The sequence below is a fragment of the Giraffa tippelskirchi genome, chromosome 4, assembly GCF_054371585.1.
Source record: "Giraffa tippelskirchi isolate mGirTip1 chromosome 4, T2T-mGirTip1v1.2.pri, whole genome shotgun sequence".
In the NCBI taxonomy this organism is placed as follows: domain Eukaryota; kingdom Metazoa; phylum Chordata; class Mammalia; order Artiodactyla; family Giraffidae; genus Giraffa; species Giraffa tippelskirchi.
The window spans coordinates 22,733,395-22,758,774 of NC_137278.1; the positions used below are offsets into that span (position 1 = coordinate 22,733,395).

Consider the following 25,380-nt stretch of genomic DNA (forward strand, 5'->3'; position numbering starts at 1 on the left):
TCTTGATGAAAGTGAAAGAGGAGAGTGAAAAAGTTGGCTTAAAGCTCAACATTCAGAAAACTAAGATCATGGCATCTGGTCCCATCACTTCATGGTCAATAGATGGGTAAACAGTAGAAACGGTGACAAGCTTTATCTTTTTGGGCTCCAAAATTACTGCAGATGGTGACTGCAGCCATGAAATTACAAGATGCTTGCTTCTTCAAAGAAAAGTTCTGACCAACCTAGACAGCATATTAAAAACCAGAGACATTACTTGGCCAACAAAGGTCCGTCTAGTCAAAGCTATGGTTTTTCCAGTAGTCACGTATGGATGGGAGATTTATAAAGAAAGCTGAGCACCAAAGAATTGATGCTTTTGAACTGTGGTGTTGAAGAAGACTCTTGAGAGTCCCTTGGACTGCAAGGAGATCCAATCAATCCATCCTAAAGGAGATCAGTCCTGAATATTCGTTGGAAGGACTGATGCTGAAGCTGGAACTCTAATACTTTGGCCACCTGATGCGAAGAGCTGACTCACTGGAAAAGACCCTGATGCTGTGAGAGATTGAGGGCAGGAGGAGAAGGGGACTACAGAGGATGAGACAGTTGGATAGCATCACCGACTCAATGGATACGAGTTTGAGTAAGCTCCGGGAGTTGGTGATGGACAGGGAAGCCTGACGTGCTGCAGTCCATGGGGTCACAAAAAGTCAGACACAACTGAGTGACTGAATTGAACTGAAGTGACCAGATGCCCACGATCTTCATTTTCTGAATGTTGAGTTTATGCCAGCTTTTTCACTCTCCTTTTTCACCCTCATCAGAAGGCTCTTTAGTTCCTTTTCACTTTTGGCCATTAGAGTGGTATCATCTGCATGTCTGAGGTTGTTGATATTTCTTCCAGCAATCTTTTTTTTTTTTTTAATTTGCCAGCATGTCAAAAAGAATCTTTATTCTGATTTGAATAGCCTCTTATGCACTCATGCTTTCTTGCCAGATGCCTTAGGAGCAGGTGCTTTTTGACCCTTCTGAGTTTTAGGAGGAGGTGCTGCCTTCTGGCCTGCAGCTTTCTAGGCAGGAACCTTGGCAGTGGCAGCAGCTGCTGCAGCTGCCCCCTTAGCAGCAAGGGCTTTCTTGGGAGAAGCTTTCAGGAGAACTGCCTTTTGAAGTTTCTTAACTTCAATCTTGATTAGTCTGTTCCTCATGCTCCTTGCCTTCATGACTTTGTAACGATCAAAATCTGTCATCTTGGCTTTCTTTTCTCTGGCTTCAATCTTCTTGGCCCATCTTGTGGCTGCCCACTTTGCATTGATATCTGCCTTCTCCCAGGCTTTCCAGACATACTTCTGGCAGGCACTGTGCGGGAACTTGAGGATGAAGTCAGTGAGCTGCATACATCTGAAAGGCATAGCTTGTCTCCTTACTTGAGTGCAAGGTCCATCCACCAAAGCCCTGTTCTGATCAATAACATCTACAATCGCGATCAGCTTCCCGGCATGAGGCCCAAAGGAGATGTAGGCCACCCGGCCAACCTCTAGGAAGTGCCTGAACACCTAAGTTCCACTGAGCGCCGCTGCTCGCCTCCGGCCCCCGGCCCAGGCAAAGCTGGAGCGGCATAGGGGACAGACATGGAGCCTGCGCCAGCGATACTCTCTTCCAGCAATCTTGATTCCAGCTTGTGATTCACCCAGCCTGGCATATTTTGATATATATATTAATCTAGGATTTATGTCCACATAGTAAACTACCTAAATTTATCATAACTTACCAAAATAACATGTTTATCTTCTTCATAATGCCCTATTAAGGCTTTAAAAATAAATTCTGATAACTATAATGCAAAATAAATTTTTGTATAAAGAAATATAAAAGAGAAATGTGCAAGAAACTTCCAGCCTGGACAAAATGGCTTTGACCCATTTTTCCCTCATCTTCTCTGCTAAGCACAACTAATAACCACGAAAATACTTAAAGAGACACCAAAAGAGAGATGATAAAAAGAAAGCAAACTAGTTTGGAACCCCAGGACTGGAGGAACGACATCAACAGAAGGAAGCCACTCAGACCCAGTGTTTCCTGAGTCCTGACCTAGAAGCTGAACACATCCCAGGGAAGTTTATTTCTCATCAGAATTCCAGAAGAAGGGGAGAAAGTATAGCTGAAATAGTATTTTAAGAATTATGTAAAAATCAGGAGGGGAAGTATTACTCCAAGACAACAAAAGTAAAGCAAACACATCTCAGTGGCTTGCAGTGGCTGTGAGAGCACATAATTTATATCAGTATCATGGGGATTAAAACTCACTAAAAATAAGGCCCCTGGCTGAGTATGAATGTGGACCTATGAAACAATCAGATTTTCTCTTTTCTGGGAAGTACTGCAGTCTGTATTGAAATACATATTCCTAGTATCTAAATATATTTCATAAAAGTGTAAGTACAGAGAACTGACTTCAGTGACCAAATAGCTGCAATATGATATGACTATAGAACCTACGTTAATAGCGAGGAAAAACTGTAGGTGGCTATCAAATACTCCAATATACTTCATAAGAACTTCGTAACGACTTCATAACTACATAAGGAGACTCTAAAAGAAATAATAAAGGGAAATTCAACTAAATGATCAGCTTTTAAAATAGTGCTGGTAAAGTCAAAGTAACACAGAAAAATGTTTATTTTGGAGGCATTCCCGGACCTTTCTGAGGCTTAATGATCTCTTCCATAAAATGGAGATACGTATGTCTATGATGGTTGTGAATACCAAATAAAAGGATATGGATAAGAGAGCCAGCAAGAGGCTGGCACATGGTAGGCACACAATAGACAGCAGGCATTATTCGTATTATCACCTACATAATATGGTGGATATAAAAAAGCAGAAATGTGTGCTATGATTTCTTCTAACAGGAATTACACCTACAGATTAGGCAGGACAGAAAAAGTACGTGAAGAAATATGGCTATTTTAGGATAATGGAATCTTGGGTTAACTTTTATCTCTTTTTAAAATTTTGCTTATTTGTGCAACCATTAATGTATTTGGAATGATTCTTAAGCACGCTCTGCATAGAACAGTAAAAATAAAATTGAGAAAATTGCTATTTTTTTCCTACACTTAGTTTCATTCTGTCTTTTTTACTCCAGTGAAAACAAAAGTGACATATATTTCTTTTAACACCTCTGTCCCTTCCCCTGTGGGCAGAGGGTGAAAATGTCCACAATTTTACAGGCATTGTGGAGTTGGTGACAACTCCATACTGACACCACCAATCAAACAGCACCGGATTTTAAAGGGTAAAATTCAAGTGTGACTCAAACATAAGATTACCTCTTTTCCTTTTGTCTCTGAAAGTGATGTTTCTCTCTTCATTGAATTGGGTGACTTGAGCCCTTGTGCTAAGTCATTTGTCAAGTAGCTGCAGCTTCCTTATCAGACATGGAGTCACTGTCCTTGAAAAAGTGGACTGAGCCACTTATTCTCAGATGAGAACAGCTTTAACTTTCAATTTCTCTGTGGCTGCTTGAAGGTGAACGTGACTATCTTAAACTGAGACACCTCTCCTGAAATCTGCACCCTCCTGTAGGCAACAGTAGCAGCTTAATCTTCAGATATTTGTGAATATGAAATAGGTATTAATGCTTATGAAAGTACTTTATCAACAGAAAAAATTAGCAACATGTAGAGGATTATTATTGATAGTAGGCTTATTCATCACTGTATACCATCTTCCATGTAAGTTTATGAGCTGCTAGACTGGTTCTAAAAGGCTCATATGATGACATCCAAGGCCCTGTGCAAGTCCTCTCAGGAACAGAGGAAAGTCAGACCGGACCGGATGTGTACACAGGGCTTCAAAATACAAAACAAATAAACAAACAAACAAAAAAATCCCTACTTCAACAGATATGTAGAAATATGAAAAGGTGACAGAAACGACTTCTAGAAGACTAGATTCCTGTCTGTTACACCTACTACTTTTAAGTTTATTCCATTTTTTAAAAATCAGTATTGAAGTACTGATTTACAATGCTATGTTAGTTTCAAGTGTACAGCAAAGTGATTCAGTTATATATGTACGTGTATCTATTCTTCTTCAGATTCTTTTCCCACATAGGTTATTACAGAATATTGAGCAGAGTTCCCTGTGCTATACAACAGGTCCTTGTTGGTTACCTACTTTATATATGGTAGTTGCTGCTGCTAAGTCGCTTCAGTCGTGTCCGACTCTGTGCGACCCCATAGACGGCAGCCCACCAGGCTCCTCTGTCCCTGGGATTCTCCAGGCAAGAATACTGGAGTGGGTTGCCATTTCCTTCTCCAGTGCATGAACGAGAAAAGTAAAAGTGAAGTTGCTCAGTCGTGTCTGACTCTTAGCGACCCCATGGACTGTAGCCTACCAGGCTCCTCCATCCATGGGATTTTCCAGGCAAGAGTACTGGAGTGGGGTGCCATTGCCTCCTCCGATGTATATGTTAATTCCAAATTAGGAGTTTGGGATTAACAACTACTCCTTTTGTAAGATTCCGGGTGGCTAACACTACCTGTTGTGTCCATTGGATCGAATGTGCTTCTCTGCGGAAGGGAAGTCAAATATTCAGAAAACCATAAGGTCACAGGCTGTTGAACGAGCTCTTGAATTTAGTCATAAACTGTCAGACTACCTCCCACTAATCTAAGCAGTACTTAGACCAATGTCTGGTACACAGTAAGTACTCAATGAAGAAAGAAAGAAAGTGAAGTCGCTCAGTCACGTCCGACTCTTTGTGACCCATGGATTGCAGCCTACCAGGCTCCTCTGTCCATGGGATTTCCCAGGCAAGAATACTGGAGTGGGTTGCCATTTCCTTCTCCAGGAGATCTTCCTGACTCAGGGATTGAACCCAGGTCTCCTGCATTGTAGGCAGAGGCTTTACAATATGAGTCACCAGGGAAGTCCAAGTACTCGATAAACAGTATCATTACCATCAATTATAGTGAAAGTGAAAGTGACAGTCGCTCAGTCATGTCCAAGTCTATGTGACCTCATGGACTGTAGCCTGCCAGGCTCCTCTGTCCATGGAATTCTTCAGGAAAGAATACTGCAGTGGGTAGCTGTTCCCTTCACCAGGGGATCTTCTCGACCCAGGGATTGAACCCAGGTCTCCTGCACTATGGGCAGATTCTTTACCGTCTGAGTCACCAGGGAAATCCATTAATTATTGTAATTGATAATTATTATTAGATAAAAGAATATAAATCACATTAATCGTGATTATGCCTATTTCTGAGTATTTATGTTTTATTAATAGAAAATATAAAATTGTGGAAATAAGACTAAAGTTGAAATACTGAAAGTAGGATAGCTATCTTCTAGTCAATTTTCTCATTTCTATGGCAGAGAACTATAGAATAGATGCAGCTATAGAGAATATTTCGTAACTACTATATCTTGTACTGTTTGTAATAAAGGCAAAATGTGTTGCTGAGACAGCCTGAGGGTTCAGACAACATTCCTGAACCCACGTGGAGGGAAGAGTATCTACTACAGGAAGCGTGTCCTGATCAGCAATAAACAAGCGAGACGCTGATTTATTTCCTACCTTTGCCTCTGCTGATGGGCGCACACATTTAGCCTCTGCTTCTCTCCAAAGGTGTATCAGGGAAATGAGTGTCTTTTTTGTAAACTGCTCAACAAAGGGTCCTCAATTGCCATTAAAAAGTCCCTCCTAGTGTGTGGCAAACATATCCTTAGGATGGGGAGGGAACCCAATGAAAGAATTAAGTTCCCAAGGGTTTTTCAGATGCTTAGAGTTGTATGTGGGGTGCGCAAACACATAAATATACAGAAGAATCTGGTGACTGCACTCACCAGCCATGTTCTCCAGCCTGCTGATTTTACTGTATCTCTAAAGGTAGAAATGACACAGTAAAGCATTCCATGGTCCCTCTCCATAAGTGCTGTTGCAACTTCAACACATAATACATATTTTCATGTGGCTAAATATAATATTTAATGACTGCATCTTTCAAATGAGACATATGAGAGGGGAAAATACTTTGTTTTAAAATAACAAGAAAGATTTTGCCTTATAAATTTTTTCTCTAGGACAAATAATCAATCACTCCGTATGAGCCTCTAGAAGTACATGCTTACTTTAAAGAACTGCTATACAAGCGAAATTTTTAAGGCCAGACTTTGCTTTTTAGTTAAAGTTGATAAAGTAGTAACAGACTAATTCATGGAGCCAGATATGCTTTCGCTGTAGTATATCACTCAGACTCAGATGGAATACTGGCCCTTTCACTTAATAGCTCTGTGACCAGGTGAAAATATCCCACCAAGACTTGGTGTTTTCATTTGTAAAAATAAAATAATAATAGTACCTAACCTATCAGGATACGTTGAGAATAATATAGCACAATATATAACATAATACAGGACAATATATAGAGAGAGACACACACCTGAATAGGTATCTAACACTAAGTTAACACAGAGCTATTTTGGTGGCTACAGTATTGGTAGTTCATAATAATGAATACCTAATACATAATAATGAATAATAATACATCATCCTGCTATGTTTTAGCAAAGATACTGTAAAGACTCTTTAACTACTCTGTGCTTATTTGCTCATGTGTTGAATGGAATTATAATAAACCTCCATTAAAAGGTTATTATGAGGTTTCAGTGATAAAATACACATACAAAGCCTAATGGTCAATTCACAGATGTCCCTATAAAACATGAAAACTGATAGTACATAAGCATCTTCTCAACTTAAGTAAAAACAGACTTCTGCTAGAACATTCAGAGCTTTTATTTTGAATCTATTTTTTATTACAGCTAGAAACTATTCAGAGGGTTATGCATAGAAGAAAATGGTGGCCACTGAGTTATGTGGGCTTCTAGATATTCTATATGTAGAATGCCCATATATTCTCCAAAACAAAAAGAACAAGAATAAAACTACATAAAACTGGTATATTCAGTATAATTACAGGTCAGGAATGTCTAAACCTCAAAATATCGTAAGTGAAAAAGAAAAAAACCCACCAAATTCCAAAGAATGACCTCTCACATTCCATGTAAATGTCTCACATATTCAAAAGGTATATCCATATTTGAAATAAATAAGAATGGGGAAAACCATGCAAACAGAAATAAAATTAATCTATCAGTACTATAAGTGAATAAGCTAATCACACTGGAGGTGGTGTGTGTGTATGTGTGAAAAAGAGAAAAAGAGAGACACGCAATCTTGAAAAAAGATGAAGTACTTTTTAACTCTAAGGCTAAAGACAAAAAGAGCTCTACACAAATATTCTATCTGATAAGTTGGTTGGAACTTCCATACTACTTTATCTGTTCCTGGGATTAAACAAATAAATGTACTATGGATAAGGAGAGTCAAGTTTCTCACTGACAGAGAAAGGAGTTTGTAAATAAGGAAAAAGAGAAGACTAGAATAAATTGGACTGGCACTGGAAGTATCAACACAAATTCATGGTCTTAAAAATGAATACAAATAGATATAAAAATAGATGTAGGCTTACATGTGCTCTGTTCCCTTAGAGCATCTAAAAGCTATAATACCACCAAATCAATGACTATACCTAGTACTCAAGTCTTGGCTTCTAAATACTATTCTTTATTAAAAAAAAAAAAGTCAGTGACTGAATCTGGATGTGAGTAGGCAAAGTGTAAGAGGGTTTCAAACATTTGTGTTCAAAAAGTGATGGGATGGGCACAAGTTAAAATGATCCAGGAGAAAACCTGAAAGGTTCCCAGTGGCTAAAACTGAGATAACTGGAGCAAAAAATAAAAACAGTGATAGTAATAGATTACAACCATAGAACAAAATGAGAATCCTTGAGCTTGTAGTGATATAAATAAATAAATGAATAAATAGTATAAGAGGAGAACAAATGATAAAAAAATACCATTTGGGAAATACCACAGTGATCATTAACTCAGGCAATAATGATCAATGTGTGCTAAAATTAACTGGTGAAAATTGTGATGAGAAAGTGTTTACACAATCTCAAAGTACCTTACCACATGACATTTATTAATCCCAAAGGGAAAAAGATAATTTCACAGAGAAGAAACATGGCTGACACCACCTCAATCAAGCGATGCAAATGAACACTATTGGTAAAAGAACACAGAAGTACCATATATCTCCTAAGATAATGTACTGGGAAAGATCCAACGTCACTTCTGCAGTATTCTCACCAAAAATGCACAACTTGAATACATGAACAAAACTCAGACAAAGTCAAATTTAGTGACCTTTCACAAAATAATTGTCCAGTGTTTTTAAAAATGTCAAGGTCATAAAAGGGGGAAAAAAAGAATGAGAAACCGTTTTAGATTACAGAACACTAAGGAGACATGGCAGTAAGTGCAATGTGTGACCTGCACGGGATGTGGACCAGAAAAACACATCAGTGGGACGGCTGACAAACTCTGAATGATGTGCAAATTAGACAAGGTATTGCATCAGTGTTAGCTGTGGTCATCTGAGATGGTAATATTTGGTGAAGCTGCATGAAAAGTATGTAATATTTTTGTAAAATTTACATAATTTTTTCAGTAAGTCAATGAAAAGTCAAAAAAAATAACAGAAGTTATGTCCAGCGACCTCATATCCCTACCACCCTCCAATATTCAAACACTTGTATTTTCCTGCCTTTTCCTTCCACTTTTTGTTCTAAGCCACTGGAAGGATGAAGAGACAACAGTGGCGAAACCCATTAGGCACTACCACTCAGGCCATCACGCCTCTAAGCAAAGGACACTTGGCTGTAAACTGTCCCACTACAAATTAGGCCAACTGAGACCTGAGCTGACCCCAGGAGAAGGCTGCCCTGAGACGGAATCAAAGCCATCCCCATCCAGTCGTGATTACTTAACTCAAGTCTACTTCCCAGGAAGTGGTTGCTGGTGAACTCAGACCCACATGAGGCTATGAGGACAGTCTGCCTGTGTGAAAGGATAAACAGGCTGCCCTATCTCACCCCCATCTCAGAAAAGAAAGTGCTGTTAAGAATTAAAACATACTACTGACATAGCCCTGAACTTGGGGTCTTTCTCCATAAGTTCTCCATAATTTTCTTTCTCCATAATCCACTGGATTTCTCCTGTGTTTCCCAGCTAATTACAGAGCATCACTTCCTCCCTGGTAACTTCAGCAAAAATTGGAGGGGCACCAGGCTCGTGTCTCACCTCTGTCCCCAAGCAGTCATTGAGTATGCACCTCTTGTCTCCGGACCATACAGCCAGCTGTGCTGAGTTCAGGTCAAGCATCCTCTTCTTAGAGCAGTCTTCCTGCCCCCAGACAGGACAGCGACCTGCCCTCCCGAGCCCCACTCACTTCTATTATAGCACCCATGCACTTAGGGTATTAGCTTTGTCTACAAATCTATGTTCTCCACCGGACTGGAGCCCTCACACCAACAGGATCTATCTACCTAGACTGGAGTAGGAGCTTTGCGTGAATGATTCATTTAACTCTCACAGCATTTATCTATTACTCCCATTCTACGCACGGGGAAATTGAGGTTGTAAGAGGTCAGTAACTGTTCTAAGGCCACAGAGCTACTGAGTGATGAAGCTGGGACTGGAAAGCAGGTCTACACGGTGAAGAGCCTAAATGCTTTTCATACTACTTGCTTTGTCTCTCGATCTCCAGAGTGTAGCACAGTGAATGGTGCATAATCTATGTTTGGAGACTCTCCGATAAATATTTCACATGATGTTCGGTTCAAACAACAGTTAGTAGTCATGGCATTTTTCAGAATTTTAGCTAGCAGCAATTAACATACACAATGCGGTGTACTGAGAGAGTGAAAAACGCTAAAAAGATGAAGCAATGCTTTCTGTTCTCTGAATCAAACTCCTGATTCTTCACACCTAATCACATTCTATCCACATAGAGTGACAGTGGGGAGAGAAACGGACAACCTAGTAACAACAAAACACAACACCAATGTTACTGCTCGATGTAGCCCCCTGGCAAATGGGAAGAAGAGTAGTATACAGGCTTCTGGATCACAAGGCTCTACTGCTCCCAAGCTGGGCAGGTCATGTGACCTCATCTTCTAAGCTACGGGATTTCATATAAACCGGAGCAAATGGTAACTACTTTGCAAGGTCGTTTTAAAGCTGAGATGCAGTGACGTGCACTTTAGGAGACATTCCACAGTCCCTTCTTCTTCCCCAAGGATGCCAGTGACCAGGGGGTGAAATTAAGAGAAAGAACCCACTATTCACAAGGAAGGACCTTCTCAAGGTCTCCAAACATCTGCAGAACCCCGTAATACGGATGCTTGCTCAACTTTAGTCATTTTAGGGAAAAGGGCACATCGATCTCTCACTCATATTTGGACAAACATGCTTAGGATTTGTTTGCTTCCAAATGAGAAGCAACTAGCTGATCAGAAATCATTGTCAGCAAAATATGGCAACTTAATACAAAATAGTTTCAATCTAAAAGCACCAGATCACTCTGCAAGGAAACACTTCCATTATTGCAAGCAGATCATTTTATTTGCATATAAAGGTGCAGCAGCATGGTCTAATCATCATTCATGGCAAGAACATTGGACTGAATGTTAGGAGTCCTGGCCTTGACACTTTAAAGGTGACCTTGGACACGGCTTTTAAAATTTAATATTCATTAATTCAACAAATATTTACTGTCTGTAGGTTCCCTGTTCTCATGGAATTTGTATTCTAATGGAAGAAGAAAGACATCACATAATAGACAGACAGATAAGCAGGAGAAAATTAGCAGATAGTGGTAAGTGATTAGAAGAGAAAAAAAAATCTCATAAAATAGGTTGTGACTGGATGTAGTCATTTTGGAAATGATGACCTTTATGCTAAAATCTGAGGACGTTAACTTCATTTCTGGACATCCACATCCTTCTCTATAAAATATGACTCTTGAACAGGGGTGCTTTCAAACATGTTTTCTAGTTCTAGGAATTTGTGATTTCACGCCTCTTAGAGATACATTTATATGAACACATATTTTTAACATCAAATAATATCCTATGTTTGATTAAGAGAATTATTTATGAAAATGAGTCCTAGCTTTGAACACATTTAAGGTAACAGTAAATCTTTTGTAAGGAACTAAATAAACTTTTGCACACATAACTCTTCCTTCCTATTTATCTTTGTCTGAGCTCTGACAAAAAAATGAGTATTTTGTTTATGTTTTGGCAAATGTCACCAAGTTGGCCTCTGATCAGAAGGACTAATATGTCCTTCCATGTATACATGAATTTTTAATAAGGTTGAAAATTGTCTTAAACTCATTTTTCTGTTGATCACTTATAACCACAAATTTAGACTGAAACTTTACAATGTTCTTTTTTTAGGTGAATTTTTTTTTTTTTTTTTTACATAAAACCAGAGAAAAAAATGAGGTGATGGGATATGGAATTTTTTAAGGAAACATCAGTATTTTGACCCATATTTTTCATGCACCAGTTAACTAGAAAATTACAAAACCTGAAAAACTCAGACAAATTGTACCAAGAGAATTAACACAGTCCATTCTCCCCTCCCCCTGTTATGTTTCTCCCTCCCCTCCTTCTGCCTCCCCGTTGCCCTCCACGCTGGGGCACATTTCTGGGGTGGAAAGGAAGGCCTCTCATGCTGTTGAAAACTGAGGGCCTCTGAATTTTTAATTCTGTTAACTAATCATTAGAAAAGTAGAAATTGCTGTCTCTCTGAGAACCAGTGAGGTAGCAGGCGATACAGACTTGTGTGTTGAATTTTGCAGGAGCTGGCTGGTTTCCTGGCAACACGTTGATTTGTGGGGCCACTACTTTGGGCACCTCGAGGATAATTAAATATTAAGCCCCTCTTTGATGTATGCAAAGTCTGCCTAAGAGGATTACCAGCCACAGTGAAGGTAGCAGCCCCACATTTTCTGGTAATTGAACATTGCAGTGTCATTGTCTGTTCTTATCTTTGCTCTGTAAGAATCCATCTTTCTCCTTAATATTACCTTTGAGGATGGAGAAGGAGATAGGGAAAAATTAAAGAAAACGAGAGCCCGTGCAAACAACAGTTTGGGGTCTTCTAGGTGTTTGGGACATGGGGATGAAAACAACGGTGTAACACGTGTCAAAGAAATGACAGAGGTGAACAAGGCATCCTCTGTCTCCTCTGGTTCAAGGCTCCATTTCACACACCAAGCAGCCAAGGCTCATAGTGCAAGAATCTTCTCCGAGATTGTAAACAATGGTAGAGGGAGGGTGGAGACCCAAGTCATATAAAAGTTGCCACTTGTTCTATGAATATAACTGGAACATTGAGGAAAGCATAAAAGCAGTGGATATACTTATATGACTTCTGAAGTGTTTAAAGCCAAATATAAGAGTGCATGTTCTAGTGTTTCAACATGATAGAAGAAATGGGTATTCTCCCCCTTTCCTGGTTTCCACGCTGTTTCATAATATTTCTGGGGCACAGATCTGACGTGACATGAAGTGAGGCTTGAGAGAAACAGGCTTCACTGTCCTGCCAGGCTCCGGCCATCAAGGAAGAGAAAATTGAAAAAAGGGTGAGAACTTGAAAAATGGAGGGTCTGTCAGAAAAATGCATAAAAGTAAGAGCGTTCATTTGTTTCAGGATGAGACGGAACCTAAGGTTCCACTTGGCGAAAATAACGTGACCTAGTTTGTTGCTTAACCTCAGGAATGCTACGAGAACCTTTGGGTCTGCTGAAAAGACGCCCACTTCCAACATCTATGCCAGGGGCCTGGAGTGTCTGTCACAGCCCAGTGCACTTCTGTTCACAGACTGCTCTTGAGAAAGTCTGTTAGTGGTCTCTTAATGCAATTCAAAGCAAAATGTTAAGACTAAATAATTTGATAAGGTCATGATGCTTCAGAATATCATTTAGATATTAGTGGCTTTAATACACTGTTTCAGCAATGTTGCAGGATTAGAGAATCTTGGATAAATCCATCTTTTTTGAATCTCAAATTCTCTAACTCTGCAGAATAGATAGTATTTACCTATTTATCTTACAGAGGGAAATAAGAATATAGAAGGTAATTCAGGAGATGTCCTGAGATGAGTCTTGAGATATTTTTAATATTTGGTTCTTTTTTTTAAAAGGAGGTTCATTGTTCTTTAAGTGAAGTAATAAGGATACCAACAGAAATTATAAGGCAAAGTTTTAAAATGAGAAGGTAAATTGGGTTGGAGTCAGACTTCCAGGAAGCTCTTTTGCCGATTAGAAAGCAAGTCTTACTTTCTAACTTTTATTGGCCTATAGTCTGCAAGCTAAAGCACTTGATTAAGTGCTGACTCTTAGATCCAATGTCTTCAGGATGCATCAGTTTAGAATCTAAGCCAAAATTCAACAGCCACCGTATTTCTTTGATTTAGGAATTAGCATTTCCACTTAGTCAACAAGCATTTAAGCTCTGAATGTGTGCACAGCATTCTTAGAGGGCTTTGAAAAATGGTTAAGTATACCCTCCAGGGTTTCTGAGTTTTCCGGTAGTGGGAAGACAAAACTTTAAGTAGCAATAGTAATAGCAGCAGAAGTAATAATAATAATAATAGATCAAATATGTGGAGTTCAAAGTTCAATTAAGTTTGAACCAGTCCATAGAGGTGATAGACTGAGTGAGCCTTGCAGGATGAAATGAAGAAACCAAGATCTTATGTCTCTGCTACATTATGTCTGTCTACATAAAGAAGAGAGGGCATTGGAGTGCCTGGGCAGAGCATGACAAAATGAATGAGCTAAACTGCACACTGCATTACCACTTAGATCTGCATCTCTCCAGGTAAAGGGCAAGCTGCCCTAATTAACTGATACTGCGAAAAACCCTGACTGTATTCTATGAAGAGAAAAATTATATACACATGTCAGGTGACTGAGGTATCATCTACTCTGTATATTCAAACATAGAAAAGTAAAAACAAATTGGGTTGCACATATTTAACTGCCACCTAACTGTACTGATGAACACACTGGGAAGACTGCATTAAGCTGATTATTCACTTGAAGGCAGTTTAAAGGAATCAGGACATGACCATCAGATGCACCCTCACCTGTCTCTGGGGCCAGGTGGCTTTGAGGATGGCCTCCGTTCTAAAGAACACGAGAAGCTTGCCATCCTCCTCGGTCAGGTGAAACGACTGTCCCAGAATCTGCAGCACGTGAATGCGGGGCCGCACGGGCCAGGCGTCGTTGGAACAGAAAGGCCGCAGCCACTCCAGCAGGTCCTCTGAGGACACCAGCTCTTCTCTGCAAAACAAGAGTTCCATTGAAAAAGAAAAAGACTCAGTGGTTTCTAATTCCAGTAATCAAACGTGGTGACAAATCTAGACACTTTGTTGGGTGACTTTATTTTTTTTTCCTACTGAGAGGAAAAATATAGGTTTGAAATGGCTTAAAGCAAACCATATTAGGTATTTAAAAACGATGTAAAATGCATGCGACTTTTAAACAGTATCGTATTAAAATGAGTTACACAGAGCAGAGAAAAAATAATCAATATGTTCTTAGACATTTCAATTCTTAAGCAAAGCTCAACTGTGTCCGACTCTTTGCGACCCCATGGCCTATACAGTCCATGGAATTCTCCAGGTCAGAATACTGGAGTGGGTAGCCTTTCCCTTCTTCCCAACCCAGGGATCAAACCCAGGTCTCCCACATTGCAGGTGGATTCTTTACCAGCTGAGCCACAAGGGAAGCCCAAGAATGCTGGAGTGGGTAGCCTATCCCTTCTCCAGTGGATCTTCCCAACCCAGGAATTGAACCGGGGTCTCCTGCATTGCAGGCGGATTCTTTACCAACTGAGCTATCAGGGAAGCCATTAAGAAGTACAGCTTATTGTAAAATTCTGTGTAGAAGTATGCCAGTGCCCATCCAGTACCCAAGGCTGAAAAGACTTTTGTTTTGTTGAAGTGAATTGACAACTAATTCAATGGGGGAAATTAAGGATTCCCCAGTTTTCATTAGAGCACTGCTTTAGAGTGATAACTGTCTCAACTGATAATAGTTCACATGGAAGGGTGGTAGCCAGAGTCGCGGATAACCAGTTAAGCATTTGGAAAAAAAAATTTTGACTGAAATATCATTATTTTAGTCTTGGCAAACAAAATAACTCTTGTAATACAATTTTCACGGATGGCTTATCCCACCAACTAGTTAAAACCTTGAATTCAAAGGAAAAAAAAGAAGTATGACCTATTTCTACTAATGATACTGATAGTGCTGGGTATCATTCAGTAATTTTATATTAACTATTACTAGTTGACAGTAACTATGCAAAGTAAATATTATAAATACTATTTTATTTAAAATTTTTCCAGTTTTATTGTTATAATTGACATGTATATATATATATAAAACACTGTATTAGTTTAAAGTGTAGTACATAATGATTTCATATGTGTATATACTGCAAAATAATTACAATAAGCTCAGTTAACATCCATAACTTGATATAGATATAATTTTTTCCTTAAGATGCTAACTTTTAAGATTGACTCTCTTAGTAACTTTCAAATATACATTATATTGTTAACTATAGCCCTCATGTTATACATGGAAATTCCATTTTCATAGATAAGGAAGTAGGCTTCATGGAAGTGACAGCATATGCCCACAAACATCTATACTAGTGCAATATGACTCCAAAGTCCACGTTCTTTTCTACTATTTTTCCTGTGTTTCAATAAGGGGTTAGTGGTAGTTTAGTCACTAAGTCATATCCAACTCTTGCGACCCCATGGACTGTAGTCTGCTAGGTTCCTCTGTCTATAGGATTCTCCAGGCAAGAATACTGGAGTGGGTTGCCACTCCAGTGCTTTCTCCAGGGGATCTTCCTGACCTAGGAATAAAACCCAGGTCTCGTGCATTGCAGGCAGATTCTTGACCGATTGAGCTATGAAGGAAGCCCCAATAAGGGGTTAGAGCATCAAATTTTATACTACCCTAAAGATAAAATATAAATGTATGGTTATTAAAAAACTAGGAAGTCTAAAAGGATTTAGGGAAGGTGGGGCATGTGAACAACTTTCTGTCGAGTACTAGAAGCTCTTTGCTTATAATTCCCAAATGGACCATCTCAGGAAAACAAATTATTTGATGATGATGTCGATGAATTACTATCGATGAATTACTATCGATGACTCTTGCGAGGTCGCTCACATAGAAGCCTCACTCCCACAAGGCCCTAAAGATCCATGGAAAAGCACTGAATTATATAGATGTTTTTTATAACCAAATCCTTATGAGGCTTCCAGCAATAAATCATCTATACCAAGCTCCAATTCCATGAACTAACAAGACCACAGGAATTTTTTTTTAAAACTTCTGAGAAGAATAAAATTCTATAATACCACTGAATACTTCTCTCGGTGTGCATTCTATAATATACTTGCCAATACAATTTTATGGCAATTTAAGCTAAAAAACAAAGTTTGTTATTTGTATATCGGACTAAAATACGTTACAAAATGCCATGGACAAACTGGCTTAAGCATTTCCTACAAAGCTATTTGTTAGTTTTGCCTTTGAGTGTCCTTCTTAACATGTACCAGAAAAGGCAAAGCTGGGGTTGCAAAAGAATGCCACCAGTATTTCCTGACTATCTACTATGTGCAAAGCAGACAGCACTGTGTGGTGGAAAACAGTATCATTTTGGAATTTGACAGACCTGTGAATCCTGGCTCCATCTTTTCCTAACAACTGTCAATAAAAAATTATGAATGTCCTCATTTCCACTTAATAGTTAAGTAGACAAAGATCCCCAAAGTGTGTCTCTTAGAGTCTGTGAAACCAAGACAATGCATATGAAGCACCCAGCAGTGTATGTGACACAAAGGAGGGATTTAATGAACAATAACCATTATCCAAATAATTATCCTCATTTTATTATCAGCATCATCAAAGTACCTGATGTTCAGGGATGAAAAACTGTATGATCTGGTCCTTAAAAGAACTAATAATACAAGGAAACAGAAAGACATAACAAATGACTATTCTACAAACTACTAACATAATATAAATCGGAACAACCTTTTCGGAAGAAAAAGTGGGTAGAGTCAGGGAAGGCTTCCCAGAGGACGTGGCCTCTGAACAGGGTCATAAAGGACAAATGGAAGGTAAATGAATGGAAAAGGAGGGAAACATAATCCAGATAAAGAGAACAGCAAGGAAAAAAAAACAGACAAAGATTTCAAAGGACACAGCATGTTCAGGGAGCAATAAAAGCACAGATGTCTGGGGGTAAATCAGAGGAGAGAGCAGAGGGAAGACAGGTTTCCTGACCTGGATAACCAGAGCTCACACACAGGCTGAAAAGGTGGCGCAGCTTCATACTTTGAAAGGACAGGCTTTGCAGGAGTCAGCCCAGACTCCGTGCCCAAAATGACTGCTTCTCAACAATGCTATGCTGACCAAGAAGCTGCTTCATGGTGCTGAGCCTCAACCCTTTATTCAGCAGAGTGGTTTGAGAATTAAATACACAAAATGAAATAATAAAGCAGAAAATATATTATCTGGCACATAACTAAGAAGTTCAGTTAGTGGCAGCGATGATTACTGAGGATTCTGGTCTTACTTGGTGTGGAATGGGAATGACAGAGGGTCTCTGAGCAAAGAAGTACGGTGATCATGTTAGTGCTTACAGAGGTGTGCAGACTAGGGCATGCTCAGGCCCTTTTGGTGAAGCCTGCAGGGGTCAAATTAAGTTTAACTCGGGAGAAAAGAAGACTAAAACACATTTTTGGCCTTGAGTCCAAGCCAATTTCACATAAGAAGAAGCTGGTATTTTGACCCTGTCACCCAAGGGCCAAGTGGAGGGGCAGGTAGGATGGGCTAGAATAGGAAGAAGCTGGAGCCATGAAGACCAGATGGAAGTTACAAAAATCACACAAGATCTGCATGTGGTGAACAGGAATGAAAGCGGTAAATGATAATATGAAAGCTTATTGTGTGCCATGAGTTACATCACTTCATCATCACTATTTTTTTTTTCATGTATTCTGTTATCATCTCCGGTTTTCAGGTAAGGAACAACCACAGAGAGGTTTCATAACTTGTTCATGGTCACATAGTAAGTTGTTTTTTAGTCGTTAATTCATGTCCAACTCTTTTTTGACCCTATGGACTGCAGCTGGTCACACTCCTCTGACCATGGGATATCCCAGGTAAGAATATTGGAATGGGTTGCCATTCCTTCTCCAGGGGATCTTCCTGACCCAAGGACTGAACCTGCAGCTCCTGCATTGGTAGGCAGATTCTTTTACCACTGAGCTGCCAGAGAAGCCCCCACATAGTAAGTAGTACAGTCAGTATTTGAACCTGGACTATCTTACTGCTTTGTCAATGACTATGCAATACTATGGAACCAAATGGAGGTAAATTCCAGAACACTGTGGCAATATGTGACATAGAGATTATTATCATAGCATTTTCCAAGTCATTAGATTGAGTTAGATTCCTTTTACCTAAGAACTTACTATTCAGTTGATAGCATTGGACATTTTGGAGAAAACTGCTCTAACTTTTGGTTGATAGTTCAAATTTATAATGAAATTATGAGAACTCATTCCTAAAACAGAAATATTATGTTCTAGAAGTACCATGTTCTAAATGACCTTGGCTATATACTGTGAATATGTGTGTGTTCTAGAAGTACCATGTTCTAAATGACCTTGGCTATATACTGTGAATATGTGTGTGTGGGTGTGTGCACACACGTGCACGCACTCAGTAGCTCAGACGTGTCCAAGTTGGTGACCCTGTGGACGTTAGCCCACCAGGTTCCTCTATCCATGGAATTTTCCAGGCAAGAATACTAGAGTGGGTTGCCATTTCTACTCCAGGGGGGTCTTCCCAAGTCAAGGATCGAACCCATGTCTCTTGCATCTCCTGCACTGCAGATGGATTCTTTACCACTGTGTCAGCTGGGAAGCCCATAGACTGCAAATATTTGTGCTCAATGAGACTACACAGAACCAAAGGGCAGTTCTGTAGGAAAAGCTGTCCAGGATATCAACTAGATACTACCTCCTAAAGATTTTAGCTGCAAAATAGTCTACATTTTAAATAAAATGTGAGTTTTTAAAATTTGTAGTCACCCTTGCAGTGGTGCAAATACACACACATATACAGAGGTAGAGAGAGAAAAACAGAATGTAAGATTTGTGATAAAATGTTAACAATTGGTGAATCAAGGGGAAGAGACTATAGTCATTATTTTTCAATCTTTGCAAGTTTTCTGTGGGTTTGAAATTTTTCAAGATAAGCAGGTGGGGAGAAAATAACCAATTACGATTTTTATAATGTAAAAAGAAACAGAATGGGAAGGAAAATGATTCCAGTTTTATAGTCATTTATGAAGGCAAGGGGAGGGTTTAATGAATTTAGGAATAAAAAGAGAATATGATTTCAAAACTTTTACCTTATTATAAAAGTTATACAAATGATTTTAAAAAGATATAAAATAAGTAATAGAGAAAAATCTCCCATAGTTTCATTGCAAATACACAGACATTTGCTTCTACCTCTTTCCCTATAATGAGAATTTTGGGGACAGGAGAGAGGTTATACTACACAGGGTAATTTAGTATACTATTTTTTAAAAAAATAACTACTAAAGGAAACACACACACATTCACCAATCCCTTCTGGCCCAAAAGATAAGGAGTCTACTGAAATATACAAGTTGTTCTATTAACAGAAAAGAACAACAGCAGCAACAATGGCACCAAAATAGGTTCAGTGAATGATTAATTTGCGAACGAGATGTTCTATCGAGTAAGGTAGCATGAGAGGATATTCACAAAACTACAAAGGAATGGAAGACAAATGCCAACTAAACAAAGGCAATTATCGAATCAAAGAGAAAAGACAGATTTTGAGAACATTAATATGACCCTTTGTAAAAGAGCTTGCAGATTTTGTGTGGCATAAACATATGAAGATAACCCAACCTTGAACTTAAATGGTGATGGTACATTAAAACAGACAGTAAATATGAAAAGCACTTTATATGTCATGATGCACTACACAAAATAAAATTATTGTTCTTGTATTTAAGAATGAGGGAAGCAAAGACTGCATTCAAACAAGACAAACATAAACCTTTATGATTTCCTGTAGACATAAATGTCATAGATTTGGAATGCCTGAAGGGAGCAGAAGTTCACTTTGTCCAATCTCCTATACTGAAGGCACAAGCCAGCAGCCAAATTTTTGTATTGGTATGTACAGTACATACCAATGTGTCAAAATTTTAAAATTTTACACAATGAAGGTCTTCTTTTCTCTCATTTTCCTGAGATTATAATTGATATGCAGCGCTATGTATAAGGAGTACAGCATAATGGTTTGACTTACATATACTGTGAAGACTATCTTAGTAAGTTTATTGATAATCTATCATCTCATATAGATAATGAAAAAAAAAAAACAATGAAAAGGTTTTTTCCTTGTGATGAGATCTCTTAGGATCTACTTTCTGAACAACCTAGTGCCTCTTTAAACGATGGAAGATGAGGGCTCATTGGAAGCTGCCTGCCTTAGATAAGGCCTCTTGAGCTCTCAAGTTCCTCTCGGACTCCACCATCTCCTCCCTGCCCTGAAGCCCAGTCCACCTTGTTCATTTTCATTACCTGCCAAGTGTCAGTAAGAAATGAGTTTGAGAACTGATAGGTAAACTGAGAGAGAAGGAGGGACAGACAGGTGGGTGGGGTGGGGCAGCAAGTAAATGTGAGTGAGTGAACAGTGAGAGACATAAACACTCATATTCTAGGAAGGTCTCAACTCAGTTAAGGAATTGATCCACACACTGTGTACACTTTCCTCACTACACACAGAGCTGGACCTGTCCCAGGACAATGTCCTCTATGCATCAGCTCCCCGGAAACAACTGGGGCTCCCGGCAAAGAATAAGACGGAACCCAAAACAACTGAATGCATCATGTGTCAATGCCGTTGTGGTAGTGTAAAAAGTGTGGCTTTTTTTCAAATGATTATCATAATCAAGCTACAGTAAAAGAAAAATTGCTGCAAAGGCAGTACTTGTGGTGTGCACACTATTCCAATCTCAAATCTTAAGGTTTTCTAAATTTATTTTTAATTGAAGGATAATTCCTTTACAATATTGTGTTGGTTTTTGCCATACCTCATCATGAATCAGTCATAGGTACACATATGTCCCCTCCCTCTTGAACCTCTAGAAAGATGGTACTGATGAACCTATCTGTAGGACAGCAACAGAGACACAGACATACAGAACAGACTGACGGACATGGGAGTTGGGGGAGGAAGGAAAGGGTGGGATGAATGGAGAGAGTTGCATGGAAACATATACACTACCATCCATATGTAAAATAGACAGCCAATGGGAATTTGCTGCATGACTCAATTCAGTTCAGTCACTCAGTCATGTCCGATTCTGTGACCCCCATGGATGGCAGAACTCCAAGCTTCCTTGTCCATCACCAACTCCCAGATTTGACTCAAACTCATGAAATGGCAACCCACTCCAGTACTCTTGCCTGGAAAATCCCATGGACAGAGGAGCCTGGAGGGCTACAGTCCATGGGGTCGCGAAGAGTCGGACACGACTGAGCGACTTTACTTCACTTTCACGTTCATGTCCATCGAGTTGGTGATGCCATTCAACCATCTCACCCTCTGTCGTCCCTTTCTCCTCCCTCCTTCAATCTTTCCAGCATCAGGGTCTTTCCAAATGAGTCAGTTCTTTGCATCAGGTGGCCAAGGTATTGGAGCTTCAGCATTAGTTCCTCCAATGAATATTCAGGACTGATTTCCTTTAGGATGGACTGGTTGGATCTCCTTGCAGTCCAAGGGACTCTCAAGAGTCTTCTCCAACACCACAGTTCAAAAGCATCAATTCTTTGGTGCTCAGCTTTCTTTATAGTCCAACTCTCACATCAATACATGACTACTGGAAAAACCATAGCTTTGACTAGATCGACCTTTGTCGGCAAAGTAATGTCTCTTTTTTAATATGCCGTCTAGGTTGGTCATAGCTCTTCTTCCACGGACAAGAGTCTTTTAATTTCATGTATGACTCAAGGGAATTCAAACCAGGGCTCTGTATCAAATTTTGACTTTTGATAAATAAATACTAATAGCATCTTTGGGGCTGCTCTCAAATCTATGCCAATCACAATATCTTTTTGACATTCATTCATCAATAGAAGCATGGGCATATCTCATTGTAATGAGGTAGAAATGGCAGCTGTGAAGTCATAAATATGGCCTTAGGTGGCCTGGCGAACCACTGTAGTGGTAGACTGGATCCACCCTCCTGGTTGGTGACCATGGTTCCTATTACCGATTGGAGGCCTTATACACTGTGGGTTCTTGGAGAGCATCTGGTGATTCACTTTGCCTCCTGGAGCATGAAGAGTGAGAAGAAATCAGATTCAATTTGTTCTAGTGGGCTTTCTTTTTCTTTTTTTACGGTCTTTTATGTGCTTGAAAAATAATGTGAAGTCCCTAGGTAACACCAAAGAGCTCAATGATGTCTGAATGATCTGACATTGCTCAATATACATCAAACTTTAAGACATCTAAAGCTGGTACTGTGATTAAGCAGCAATTTAAGCAAACAAAGACTAATAAAATACTCACTAGCTTTGAAGGAAATCTTTCTTCCTTTTTGAATGGTGCACAGAGGAATTTCTCATTAATTATCTGTTTTCTGAGTGGATTTATTTCTGTATGTCCATTTGAGAGTCACTAATATATACTGGTTCAGGCTTCCCAGGTGGCTAGGTGGTACAGAATCTGCCTGCCAATGCAGGAGCCGCAGGAGATGTGGGTTCGATCCCTGGGTCAGGAAGATCCCCTGGAGGAGGAAAGGGCAACCCACTACCGTGTTCTTGCCAGGATAATCCCACGGTCCATGCGGTCGCAGAGTTGGGCACAAATGAGCGACTGAGCACACACACAATATACTGGTTCATGCTTGGAGTTATTTGTCAGGAAATTTTTAAAAGATATATGAAGGCCCAGATAACCATGATGGTGTAGTCACTCACCTAGAGCAAGACACCCTGGAGTGTGAAGTCAAGGGGGCCTCATGAAGCATTACTACAAAGTTAATAGAGGTGATGAAATTCCAGCTGAGGTATTTCAAATCCAAAAATGATGCTGATAAACTGCTGCACTCAATATGACAGCAAATTTGGAAAACTCAGCAGTAACCACAGAACTGGAATTTTCATTCCAGTGTCATTTCACTCTCAAAGAAGGGCTTTGCCAAAGAATGTTCTAACTACCGGACAACTGCACTCATTTCACATGCTAGCAAGGTAATACTCAAAATCCATAAAGCTAGGCTTCAACAGTATGTGAACCGAGAACTTCCAGATGTACAAGCTGGATTTAGAAAAGGCAGAGGAACCAGAGATCAAATTGACACCATTCACTGGATCGAAGAAAAAGCATAGTATCATGGTGCAGAAGACCGTTGAGAGTCCCTTGCATGGCAAGGAGATCAAACAAGCCAATCTTCACTGGAAGGACTGATGCTGAAGCTCCAATATTTTGGTTACTTGATGGGAAGAACAGACTCACTGGAAAGACCCTGATGCTGGGAAAGACTGAAGGTAAAAGAGGAAGGGGGCGGTAGAGGATTAGAGGATTAGATAGTGTCACTGACTCAGTAGACATGAATTTGAGCAAATTCTCGGAGATAGCAGAGGACAGAGGAGCCTGGTATGCTGCAGGCCATGGGGTCGTCAAGAGTTGGACACAAGTTAGCAACTGAACAACAACAACTGTGTGTGTGTGTCTGAATCACTTTGCTGTACACCTGAAACTAACACAGCACTATAAATCAACTATACTTCAATTTAAAAAATAATAATAAAATGACACTTTTGCATCTCTCGTTACTTGGTCTGTTATTAGTATCATCATCTCCATTTGTCAGATTAGGAGATGAAAGTCAGACAGGCTTTGTAGTTTGTCTAGGGTTGCCCAGTTAAGGACAGGTTGTGAATTTCTCTCACAGTATCTCATCTTCTTCTGACATTAAAGAGCCTGCGATGGACGGTTAAGGGAGTGCTTCTCAAGCACCATTGTGTTTAGGAATTGCCCAGGGATCTTATTAAAATATAGATTTTACTTGGTTAGTGTGGGTAGGGCCCAAAATTCTGCATTTCTAACCAGCTCCCAAGTGTCTGTGAGTCCGTGGACTGACCTTTGTGAGGTCTTATGTCATTATTTTTCTCTGTTTTTCTCACCTCTTCCACCTCCCTCTCTCTGCCGTGGCCTTATTTCCTTTTCTGCTCCTTGCCTCATATGTGTGTTGTGTTCAGTGGCTAAGTTATGTCTGACTCTTCTGAATTATTATTTGTTTCAGTCACTGAGTCATGTCCCACTCTTTACGATCCCATGGAATGAAGCACACCAGTCTTCACTATCCTTCACTATCTCCTGGAGTTTGCTCAAATTCATGTCCATTGAGTTGTTGATGCTATCTAACTATCTCATCCTCTGCTGCCCTTTTATCCATTTTGCCTTCAATCTTTCCTAGCATCAGGGTCTTTTCCAATGAGTCGGCTCTTTGTATCAGGTGGCCAAAACACTGGAGTTTCAGCTTCAGCATCAGCGCTTCCAGTGAATAGTCAAGGGTGATTTCCTTTAGAGTTGACTCGTTTGATTTCCTTGCCTTCCAAGGGACTCTCAACAGTCTTCCCCAACACCACAATTCGTAAGCATCAATTTTTCGGTGCTCAGCCTTCTTTATGGTCCAACTGTCACATCCATACATGACTACTGGAAAAACCATAGCTTTGACTATATGGACTTTCGTCAGCAAAGTGATGTCTTTGCTTTTTAATACACTGTCTAGATTTATCTTAGCTTTTTTCCCAAGGAACAAGCATTTTTTAATTCCAAGACTGCAGTCACCACCTGCAGTGATTTTGGAGCACAAGAAAACAAAGTCTGTCACTGTTTCCATTGTTTTCCCATCTATTTGCCATAAAGTGATGGGACTAGATGTCATGAATCTTACTTTTTTGAATATTGAGTTTCAAGCCACCTTTTTGACTGGCAAGAATACTGGAGTGTGTTGCCATTTCCTTCTCTGGAGATCTTCCTTACCAGGGATTGTACCCGCATATCCTGCATTGCAAGCAGATTCTTTACTGCTGAGCCATCAGGGAAGCCCAAAAAATATATGCACACATACATATGTATGTATAAATATACACATATATATTCTTTTCTGTTGTGATTTATTATAAGATATTGAATATATTTTCCTGTGCTTCAGTAGGTCCTTGTTGTTTACCTATTTTATATATAATAGCTTGTATCTGCTATTTCCAGAGCCTTACTTGAAAAGAGCTTGAATCCCCAGGTTGATT

General features: G+C 39.6%; 1 protein-coding gene and 1 pseudogene across 9 annotated transcripts in view; both read right to left on the bottom strand.

Moving 5' to 3' along the window:
* Nucleotides 1-25,380, bottom strand: part of NBAS (NBAS subunit of NRZ tethering complex) — a 325,229-nt gene that overhangs the window by 31,819 nt on the left and 268,030 nt on the right. For all 9 annotated transcript variants that reach the window (XM_081595917.1, XM_081595916.1, XM_081595914.1 and 6 more), the window contains one exon: nt 14,059-14,254. In XM_081595917.1, coding sequence (XP_081452043.1) covers nt 14,059-14,254 — 196 coding nt within the window. The remainder of the gene's footprint in view (nt 1-14,058; nt 14,255-25,380) is intronic.
* LOC145544477 (large ribosomal subunit protein eL14-like) lies at nt 963-9,276 on the bottom strand (annotated as a pseudogene).